Source organism: Teleopsis dalmanni, chromosome 2 (genome assembly GCF_002237135.1).
Source record: "Teleopsis dalmanni isolate 2A chromosome 2, ASM223713v2, whole genome shotgun sequence".
NCBI lineage: Eukaryota > Metazoa > Arthropoda > Insecta > Diptera > Diopsidae > Teleopsis > Teleopsis dalmanni.
The window spans coordinates 231,702,852-231,715,306 of record NC_051847.1 but is presented as its reverse complement, the minus strand read 5'-3'; the positions used below and the strand labels follow the sequence as shown (position 1 = coordinate 231,715,306).

General features: G+C 28.4%; 1 protein-coding gene across 1 annotated transcript; it reads right to left on the bottom strand.

Moving 5' to 3' along the window:
• Window positions 1–296: 296 nt before the first annotated feature.
• On the bottom strand, window positions 297–11,234 carry LOC119676936 (protein Daple-like; the record flags this gene model as incomplete). The annotated part of the gene is made up of 7 exons (XM_038088201.1): window positions 297–452; window positions 4,868–4,985; window positions 5,060–5,155; window positions 7,092–7,274; window positions 7,978–9,393; window positions 10,620–10,850; window positions 10,917–11,234. Coding segments are annotated over 7 exons (2,487 nt in total), but the record flags the coding sequence as incomplete, so codon positions are not given.
• Window positions 11,235–12,455: the final 1,221 nt, after the last annotated feature.

Genomic DNA, 12,455 nt, shown 5'->3' with positions numbered 1-12,455 from the left:
TTACTTCAGTCAATTAAGCTTTTAATTATTTTTAATTATTTTTAATTTTTCTATTTTATTTTTGAAAACATAAATTTTTTGTAATTTTGCTGGATTTAATTAATTTCTCTTTTTTATTTTGCATAATTCTAAATAGTTTATTTTTTTTGTAAATATTAATAGTTTTCTTTATGTTTGATTTGATTGGTTTTCTTTCAAAGATAAATGCATTTAAATTTTCTCTCATTGATTTATTAGTATATATAAGTATATATATATATATATGTAAGTAGTTAGTTTCTTTAGTTAATTATTTAAGATATAGTTTAGTTATGTTTTTTTTATTATTTAACTAAAATAATTATCGCGTTTTTGATAAATCGGCAGTGGATCGCTTGGTGATTCAGACTTTCGGTCTTCATCCTCATTAGTTGGTGAACTTTTCTTGGAACTAACCTTTGCCATTGCTTTTTCTATAGAAAATTGTAATAAATTAAAAGAAATTAATTAATAATATATTTAAAAGAATTTAACTAATTATTTTTTTAAATATCAGTTAATAATTTTCACTTTGCTTTAGTGCTGTAAAGAAATTCATTTGAGTTAGTAAAAAGTTAAAAGTTTTTATTTTTAATTATTTTATTTATTTCATTTACTGGTTGGTGTCCATTAAATACTTACACTGCAATATTGAATTCAGTGTTTCTTGGTAAAGTCGGTGACTGTTCAGTTTAGTGTTTGTGTTAGTTTCAACTATTTAAGGTGTTATTAGTGCTTTGATATTTTTATTATTATTATATATTGAAACAATATATTTTCTTTTTATATAATAAATTTTGAATTTCTTAGTTATAAGATATTTCTCTAATATAGTGCACCAATGAAAATTTTCTTTTCATGCATTTTGAAATTGATGTACACTAAGAAAGCAATGTGAGGGGGGAGATCATTCTTCAACTATGGTAATTAATTTTACACATAACAGGGTTCTAGATCTTATGATATATATCACAATATTATATATATAAATGAAGTAAATTAATTTAAATACAATATATATATATAGTTGGACTATAATGTTTTGCGATATTGATCGATTATGAGCTCCTCCCAACGACTACCGCTGCAGTTGTGAATTAGAATAAGAAGAGAGAGAGAGAGAGAGAAGTAATCTTATCTGGCTCTGCCATAGTCTCGCACAAATTTACTTAATCGTCTCATTTTCTAGCCGTCCGATATCACAATTATAGGTATTAAACACACTGCTTGTATTATTAAAATTGTACTAATTTTCTTAAAACAATTATAATTATAACCTCATAAAATGAGTTAGAATGGTACGTTCACATTTTTGGAACCTCAGTGAGCCAGTTACTTTCTGAGACAGGATATCACTTGCATATATGCATCTATCTGTAATTCTTTGTTGCTTTTATGTATATAAGTGTAGTATTTATTTTGAGAATACAGTCCATACTATCCCCTGACTAAGTGAGATGGATCTCAAAAATAAGTATTGTACTCAAATTTAACATTATATATTAATATAATTCTCAGTAAAAAAAGTTTTGAATGGAATGGAAATTCATGTTCAAACAGTAAATATAAAATATAGATGCCTTTGTAGAAACCGCATGAAGACCGCAAATCAATTTGGAGTCCTTCCTGATCATTGGTGTATAGAAACCCACACAGCGAAATCCCACAATCTTTTGACAGTCATTACAAAAGTTGTTTTAGAAGAAAAAAAATGACGAAATCTCTCCAGAAATAAGAGAAAGATGAAGAAGTTTCCAGAAGATGTTATTTTTGAAAGAAATATTTCTATGACAGTTCAACAAACTGTTCATAGATAAGGATTGTGACTGCCTACCTTTGCTATTCAGAAAAAATTAATTATTAAAGAAGTACTACTTTGACAGTTTGTCGGATTGTTCTGCGATAGAGTTGAAAAAACTATTATTTTGCTTAAATTTAACGAAGTGGATCTATTTTTTATTTCTTAGGGGTCTTGCGTGAAATATAGATAATAAAATAGCGGATAGCTTCTAATTGCGGAGAGTGGAAGCATGCATATTTGCTGACTTGTTACTACAACTAACCAATCATAGTGCGTCTGACTGAAAGCTCAGGTATTAGCATAGCTAATAGTCAATGAAAGGATTTCTTATCGATCTCTTACTGATTTTCCTGATAGCAATTATGCGCTTCATAAGCTTAAGGTTGTGTTATGGCTTTTTAACAATTTAAATTTAAATTTAACTTCAAAATTCCCTTTATGCTTAGATAACATTACTAATATTTACCCGTAAACTATTAATTTGATTGAAATTTTTTTTAAATGTCTATATAAATTTTTTATACTATTTTTCTCAGATTTTTAGTTTCTTTATGGTGTTCTTAGTCGGGATTTTGGCTTTTGTTTATTTTAATCTATGTGTCTTGAAACAAACTTGACCTTTAACTTCTTGCGCAAATAAAATGAAATGATTTACTTTATAATTATTATAAATTTTATTAAGTATAGCAATTCATATGCAATATAGTAATTTCGTTATATGATTTAATTACATTAATAATGAAATTGAGTATTTTTTCTGATTATCTTTATTATGAATGATATTTAATCTGCAATTTATGGACTCATTTAACCATGCAAGGTGCGCCAGGAGTAATAATTGCATTTCAACGTATATACCATATATGAAAATTACACCGCAATATCATTTTATATAATTATAATCTTTATTTTTATAATAATTTTGTAATTTTGTTATATTTTATTATAATTTATTTGTATATTTCGTATTAAAATTTCCAATATAAAACAAAACGAACACAAAAGCAATTTGACAAACATATTTCAAAAACATTGAACAATTCTACGAAGAAAAAGTTAACATTAACTAAAGCATAACTTAAGGCGTATAGTAAAATAATTGCCTTGAACTAATGTGTGAATAGCTCTAATTTGGTGTTAATAATTATTAGAAATTAGTATTTGTGAAAGTGAAATATAAGTATTTATATTTTGTGTATATTATATATATAATTTCAAATAAAATAATTATACAAACCTTTTTCAATTACTTCTTGTCATTGTTGTTGTTGTTGATGTACTAAATGTTGTTGTTTTTGTTGTTCTTGTAGATTTTTTTTTTAGTTTTAGTATAAAAATTTGATATTTTGATATATGAAATTTTTAAACATTTAAGAGGTATCATGCTGTAAATTTAACGTCGCGTGTCAATTGTTGCAGTTTTAGTTGTTGTAGTTGTTGTGATTTGCTTTTGTACTGACTATGCGATTTTGCTGTATATTTTGTTATATTTGTTGTTGTTTTTGGTTAATGTAATGTGTTTATTTCAAACAAATTATTTTTTTTGTTTTTGCAACATATGATAAATATGATAGCATAATTATAGGCGCGCAACGATAATATGTTTTTATAATGTTTAATAATATTTAATATCACAAAAACATAAACAAAAAATTGTATTTAAAAAAACTATATAGGTATATATATATATGTATAAAATAATGCAAACAAAACAACGAACGCGCACTTAGGATCTCTACTTTTGATTAGTTTGACTATTTGGGTTACCTAAAAAAATGCAAAAAAAAATAAATAAATAAAATAAAATAAAAATCAAGGCAAAAATGAAAGAAAATATTATTTAATATATAAATAAAAATAAAAAATTAATTAAATATAATAATAATAATAAAATAATAATTTTTATTGTGTTAGAACTGTTATAAAAATTTTTGAACCGCTATGTAAAAACATTTGTAAATGAAATAGTTGATTAAAAAAGCTTTTAATGCAACCCCCGTAAATCTTAATTATTTAATCAAATGAAAAACCTTATATAAAAGATAATTAGATTTAGATTGTTTTTAGTTTTCAAATAATTTGATATGTAAATCTTTTATAACCCAAAGAAAAGTACTAGATTGACACATAAATTTGTATTAAAAAAAATAAAAGAAAAAATTTATTATAAATTTCAATGAAATAAGAAAATTTGGAATTTTGATATGTCGAATGTTTAGTGCAAAATGATGTTTGACATGAAAATGATTAGGATTTGATGGCATGAATGCACTAATGTGTGTGGAATCAGATTTGTGTGAATGTAGGGTGAATGAGTTTTTGTCATGTGTCTCGAAATATGTAATAAAATGAATATTGAAAGTTGATTTTTTGCGGAGAAGGGGAATGAGAGAGACCATTGATGTGACATGACAGATGAGTTTTGTGAAATTTCAATAAATTTTGATTATAGACGAAACGTTTTTATTCAATTTTCATCTAGAAAATTAGAAAAAAATACATATTGAAAAAGATAAATTGTAGATTAGACAGAGTACAATAGCACATATAATAGTTTTATTAGTATTAAATACATATTCATAGAAATATAACTGATTTGCTCAAGAAATATATATAAATATACATAATACATCAATAAACATGAACTTGTAATAATTACACAATGAAAATATGAAATAAAAATTTACAAAATTTTAAACAAAATTATTAAAATAAAAAAAAAACTTTAGAAATTGCCGTAACATATAAAAAACAGTACTGTCAACGATTAGTAGTAAAACACAATAAATGTTATTACATATAAAACATATATAAAATATTAATTTTTAAATAAAAATAAAAATTTTGTACTTAAACTTGCATTGCAGAACTAATTTCATATAAAATTCAACTCATAAACGAAACATATTTTACATTTAAAATTATTGTACAAATCATATAAAATAAATATGTAAACAGTGGCTTTGGGTTATTAACACTTCTGTGGGTACATTCTTTAGCTTGGAGTGGGTCAATATAATTATGGTATCCAAATTTATTAGCACTTACCAGCTACTATTTTGCTCATTTGCATCACTTGTTGCGCCAAAATTTGATTCAATTGCAAGAGATGTTCGCGCTGTTTTTTCTCCGCATTTATTTTGCTAGGAGGCAAGGACTCACTTTCCTAATTTGTTAAAAAAAATTAGAAAAGTAAATATTATTTTATTTGCTAAACAAAATATACAGTTTTTAATTTACATTGGCTGTACTTATTGGCGCTTCAGCTAACATTTTCTTAATGGATTCCACTTTTTCCTGTCGACGTTTCTTTTCTTCAGGCGATAGTTCTGGAGTCTAACGAAAATATTTTTTTTAATTTTTATTCTAATTTATTAATTCGGAAATAATTTCTAATATAACTAGATAAAAAAATTATACATAGTCATAAATAAACAGAGTTCATATATCAGCATATATCAGAATAGTGATTAGTTATTATATACAAAGTATGTAACAGTTAATAATTAAATGCAGTTACTGTCTTAAAATAATGAAATTCAAATAAAATTGGTAAAACAAATAAAATAATATATAGTTTTAAAATATTCAGTATAAATAATTCACCTATGAATAATTATATAAATATATCCTACAAACAAAAAACTATATCTCTAAGTGTGCCATGTGATATTATTCCAAAAATTTATTTATTTATATTCTATTGTATATTAAAAATACACAGTATCCAAAACAATTTTTAATAAAATTTGCTTTGCGATGAGCTACAAAATATGTACTAGTACCTTCTGCTCAAAAAGTATTCGGATTTTGTAAATAAAACCCAAATTAAAATTTTATTCCAAATTTATTTTATGTCCTTCAAAATATGCTCCTTCTGAAGCGATACACATATGCCAACGCTGAACCCAATCTTCCATACACTTTTCGTAGACCCGTGCAGGTATGGCTTTTAGTTCCTTCGGCGAATTCTCTTTTACCGATTGAATCGACTCAAAACGCTTACCACGAAAGGTCAATTTGAGTTTTGGGAATAGGAAAAAGTCGCACGGCATCAGATCTGGCGAATATGGTGCCTGAACGATGACAGTGGTGGCGTGTTTGGTCAAAAAATCGCGTACAACAAGAATTTTCCGTAGTGAAAATCGCTAAATGCACATTAAGAGCTGCTGTAAACAAACTAATTGACAGATGGCGCTCAAATTTATATCATATATCAAGAAAGGGTGAACCAACATAACAAAAAAAAAACCTTGAAAAAGGTCTATTACTTAAGGAGTAGTTAACAAACAACAAAATCCGGATTCTTTTTGAGCAGAAGGTATACTGGAAAATACAGTATAATGAATTAGTAAAAATTTTTAGATATACTTGTTCTCATTATAAAAAACAGGGTTTCCTGCATCTTTAATTAGCAAGGCTAAGTCAGATTTTCGGTATTATATATGTTGGACAAACAAAACAGTATTTTTCATACTAACCTGTGAATCTGTAATTTAACACTCTTCCTGCTACTATACCTACAATATACCACCTCAGTCATTTTGTTGTTTCGAAAATAATGGTAGATTAAAAACTTTAGTAACTGTTATGCCGATTCAATTTGATTTGAATATAGTGCTTGCATTTTACAATTAGGTATCATTTAAATATCCTTTACAAAATATAATACTTTGACTAACATATATTGCACCTCATCGATTACTTAACTATCTGAAGAAGGTTTCATTAAATTATAGATTAAACTCTACTTTAAAGAGTTCCATTCCTTCATTCGATATAACACGCCCACAAAACTATCGGTTTGTTTGCATATCAAAGCCGGGCAAATCCCAAGAATTTATTATGCGGTCCTGCACTCTTCTGTACAACACACACAAGCTCTATAAAACTGTCAGTTTAGTTGAAAATAATAATACTAATAGTAATAGCAATATTACTTTGAAAGTAAGAGTAGTCTCCTTTGATACATTTTAAATATAACATAACGAAGATAATGGTTTTTTTCTTAATAGTTTAGAACACAAGACGTAGTCATATATAATTTTTGTTTCTAAACTATAATTAGATAATTATAATTAATTCCATCTACTATAATGTGTAGATGGAAAAACATATCTGTTTAAGGTACGTTCCAAAGTAATTTGAATTTTTACATATAAAACCAATTACAATTTTGTGATGGCCAAACCAAAAGGAATATCACCATAAATTCCATAAATAAAAAAATTTCGAATAATGCTGTTAAGAATGATATTAACGTAAGGCTTACCTTTTCTGGTATATATCGTTCTGGTATAACAATTTTGTTTGGTGCCAATAATAGATTATCTATTGTGTTTTCAGAAATTTTTTCTCCATGTCCCAATGCAGAACGTACAACGTCCGGTGCATTCATACGTGGACGTAATGCTACCTCCATGTCTAAATCATCTCGAGCACGCCAGTTAGTATTCTATAAAAGAAATTATAAATTTAATTAAAGTCAATAATAATATGTTTAAAGTTTTCAATAAAGAAATCATTTTTAACATTTAATAGTAAATATGTAAAACCCAGCAATTGTGAAAGCTCAGTGGAGCAATTATAGCAAAAGAATGTGAAGATTCGGAATCTAAGAGAAATGTAATTATTATTGAATGACTCAAGTCAGTCAACTCAGCAATGTGCAGGATGTGAAAGTTTGGAATCCAAGAAAAATAGTTTAAATTATTGTTTTATTTTTGATATATTCAGCATAACGACATGCTTTTTTCAAGCGGACTTTCTTCGGAACCGTCTTACTTGAAAGGAATGTTAAAATGAAGCCACTCTTCTTAAATGATTCGGACTATCCCAATAACCCATTTTCGATATATTCAGCATAACGACATGCTTTTGCAAAGTAGACTTTCAACGGAACCGTGTTCCTTGAATTTAATGTTGAAATGGTTTTGCTCTTCCTATAGGATTTGTTTTCTTTCGTAGGTTAAGGCATCATGTGCTGTACTTATGTTAGGAAACAACCTATAGAAATGTTTAAAGGATCTAAAAATCTATTTATAAAATGTATGTAACGTTTTGGTATTCATTTTGAAAGAAATTTTAGATAAAACTTCCCCCTTTTAAGTGCTTTCCCACCATATTTAAAGTTGAACTATTAACACAAAACTACTTACATTTCTGTTCATATCATTCTCAGCTTGAACATGTTCCATAGCTTTAACATTGACATTGTTGGGTGCAGTATAGTGACGACGTTTCTCGCGTGGTACAGCTCGTCTATGTTTGTGTTGTGATGGGACCTTTTCTATAACTTTCTCAGTATCCTCAGAAGCTGAACCAGCAGACATTTCATTCATAATCTGACGCGCAACTTCACTTTGGAAAACAGGGCCTGGACTTAAATCGGTAATGCTTTTATTCAAACTTTGCATAGAATCAGTTTTTTGCCTTAAAGCCGTTTGTGAGGAATCTCGTGAGTGTATATTCATTTGATGTTGTTGCTGTTGTTGTAATTGTTTAGCAAAGTAAGCATTCGCTAATGGATTAAGATGTTCTCTGCTCATGCCATTTGTTAGATGATGTGCATAGTTACTGTTCTTATCATAACTGTTACTATAGTAATCAGGATATTTCATGCCATTTGTTGTTGTTGCAGAACCATGATAATGACCATTTTGTTTGTTGTGATGTTTACTATGATGATGTCTTGGTTTTGGTGGTTCAGTGTAAGTACGCGGCAGTGATTTAGAACGGTTGTTAGTGTGATAATCCTCCATACCAATCATACCACCATTGGTATGTTGATAAGCGCTCATGGCAGCATGCATTTGTTCTTCTTCTAAAACTTGATCCAAATTTTGTGTGGAATTACTTAAACCACTTCGTTCACTACGATCTCTATGGCGTCGCTCCGATTCACGTTTCACAATGCGTACTGTTTTGATTTCCTGTTTTTCTTGATTACTCAAATTTGCAAATGGATTTGTGTCGAGAAAACCATCACTATCCACTCCACTGGTTTCGATATTGTCACTGGAATCGTTGTAACGATAGTGTTGACGTTCACTAACCGATAGACGTCGTTGTGGTTCGTTGTTCAGACTATCGCCAGTATTGTAATCACTCAATTTGCTCGATGTATTGGAACAATTCAATATATTTGCATTGGAATTGGCTGAACTGGTGTCCACATAAAGTGGTGTGGACAAATTTGTGCTGGAATCATTTAATTTGCGATTTACACTCAGCATTGAATCCAAATCGGTTTCAACCCAGCACGTAGAGTTTGCACGCTTCTTTATGCTACCGCCATTGCTGAGATTGTCCTTATTCCCGATTTCTTGGTACAAACGACTGGAATTTTCGGTTAGCTGTCGCACTGCTGTGCTGAGCTCTTGACGTTGTCGTTGCATATCACCCACTAGTGTTTGTACTCGTTTCAATTCTGATTCCAACATTGCAGTTGTATTGCTCGCGTATGTATCAGAGATGAGTTTACTTTGTGAACCACGCGTCGTTTGTAGTTTTTGGCGTAGTATCAGCAATTCCTGTTCCAAGCGCGTATTGCCAGCTACAGTTTGTTCCAATTTCTGTGGAAAAAAATTATGAATTCAATCAAAATTGTTTGGATTTATAAATGCCACATGCTGTTATGAGACAAGCATTATTTAATAATAAAGCAAATGCATTATGTTTTATGTATGCTGTCATGGATTCTTATTAGCGAAGTAGAAATAGATCGTCTGTTCTAAGTATGTGTCATTATATTGATGCTAAGAACCTGGGATCTGTATTTTAAAAGATTATTAAAAAGGGTGTTTAGAAATAAATTTTGGACTGTTAAACATATGTAATAAAAAAGGTTGTTAATTGAAGTGGGAGAATACCCGAATCTTCGAGATTAAGTTAAGAAGATAAAAAATTGATAAATTATAGGTAGGGAATTGTTCTTCAAAATCTTAGAAATTGTAAGTGATATTATATACTTTTTAAGGTAAACATCAGGTATTATATTATATCGTGTTCAGATATATGTTGCACTCCGATATTGAGGGGGCTCCGATATTGAATCTAACTTTTATTTGTTTATTTACTATTTTTTAGTGAAATAGTTAGTATAACAGTTTATGCACTATTATTATATAGTAAATTTATAAATTTACTACTAAACCCTGATCATTTGACGATGATTAGGAACAATCATTTATGGAACCTCTAAATGTATAACTAAAATTTAATACATAATGTTATAGTGTGTACTTATAAATAGAAGAATATCACCTATGGAATTGTATAGTTGCAAACATGATCAGAAAAACATACTATAGCCTATACTGTTAAGAGGGCTACCAAGAAGAACCCATGAATGGGTTACGTTTAAATAAATAAATGTTCGATTTAGAGATGATATCTTATGAATTATGTTTTTTAATGAACTTAATAGTTAGTTCTTATATGACATCGAGAGAAGAAAAAAATTATTACAAAATATTTATAAAATTTAGATTGTTAATTGTTTTTAATTGTTTAAAAGTATTATTTTTTTGATTGAAATTTAAATTGAAGTTAATAAAAGTCATGCAGAGATATGCTAATACGATATGTAGTAAAGAGTAATATATATTATTTTAATAGATTTATATCAAGAAATTAGTTTGAGGAAAAAGTTTATTAAATATTGAGCGAAAAACATGCTAAATATTTAATTTCATGAATTAAAAAAATGATTTTGGCATTTATGTTCAAAGCTTTTCAAATGACATAAATTTTATTGCAAAATAACAGACGACGAATTTCCACTAGGCACCTCGTCTACCTTAGAATTCTCCGCCAGTAATTGATGAACCCGCGATAATTCGCGTTCTAACATATGTTGCTGCTTTTTAGCAGCTTCTAGTGCCAGTGGAGGACCACTAGTATCCTGTATTCGAGCACGTAAACCACCCAAAGCGCGTTCCAAATCTTCTTTGTCTTTCTGCAAATTTTGTAAGGTACCCGATTCTTCTTGCAACAATTGATCCAAGTGATACAATTGTTCAACCTTAGACTAAAAATTTTAAAAAAGATATATTAATGAATCTTCTTAATAATTTCGAATACTGTTTCATTTTACCTGCAATTCACTATTATTTGGAGTCAAACGATCCCATTGCTTTTGCTCTTCTTGTAATAGACGACGTTCTTGTAAACGTTGATTGAATTCCAAACGGTCAAGTGTCACTGCTTCAGGCCGTTGTGGTTGTCTTCCATTGACATCATTGCGATATAAAGAACCCAATTTTACCATGTTATCTACTAGATTCACTAATGGTTTACTCTTTTCATATTGTCGCTCCAAATCTAGTAAATGTTGTTTCAAATAATCCAAACGTTGTATGCTTTCAGCTCGTGTTAGTCCCTCAGCTGTGCGAAGTCGATTCTGTAAACGAAAATAAGTTTATAAATGAAAGATAATTCTGGTAAAAAAATAAAACATTATAATTCCATTTCCGTGTGCTTAAAACTAGCAGTTGATGTAAATGACGTGCTTAAGGTCATTATAAATGAAATGATTAATTGAAAACAAATAATTCGAATGTTTACAAATATATATATATGGTGTATATATACATATATTTCTATCGTTAATAATAGAGTTTTAAGCTTTACCACAGATCATTTAAAGTCCTTATATCAAAAAATTTCATCCGTCTTATTTGCTTAGCGAAAAAAATTAATAAAAATTTTTAGGCAAATAATAATTTAAAGACCATTCTTTCAATCCACACCAGAGAATCTCTGTTATCATCTACCATGATTAGTTTAACTAAGAATTTTAATTAAAATCATTTTTTTTTGTGAAAAGCTAGTCATTTGTGTTTTAGTCAACTGTTTCCACTGTAGATCTAATCAAATATCAAAATAGCTATCACTTGCTGTTAGGACTATAATTCATGTTCTAAAGGGTAATTTATTTATTTTATTATTATAATATATTATATTGTAATGTATCTTTTATTAATCAGTGTTAGGTTGCATGCGAATCAAATGAGACCTATAGCTCTATATTAACAATACAGATAGGCTTTAATACTTGAAATTTGAATTATGTCTAAATCAAAGGCGACTGTATTGAGTATAACAGCCGTGACGTAATTCTATGTCAATTTATATTTGCAATACTAATTTTGCGGTTGAAAAAACTAAAGTAGAGTGATAAAGTAACATAGAGTCTAATATAAGGCAGTAAAATAACATAGACTATATTAACTATATGATTTTACTGTCATAAAGTTTTAGGAAGGTTAAAGTAACACCATTTGTTTATGATTATTTCTTCTTTGTGGGTAATGAGGTGGAAATCTTCTTGCACCGTGACCCAGTTCTACTCTGCAGTATAGGAACTAAAATACTCCCTCTCTTTCTTTGGAATTGATCCCACGCAAAAACAAGTTTTGTATTACTTCGGGTTGAGTGCCTAAATACTACTAACGCAAACACTTAATAATTTTTATAAAATATAAATAAATTTTTTTTATTCAACAAAATATTTAAATTTGTGAATAAATAAGTAATGTATATAAAATATGTATGTGTGTGTTATAAGGCTCAATTATATTTAAGGGGAGTTATGATTAATTTATGAAAAAGTGGGTTAGTATTCTCTGTGAAT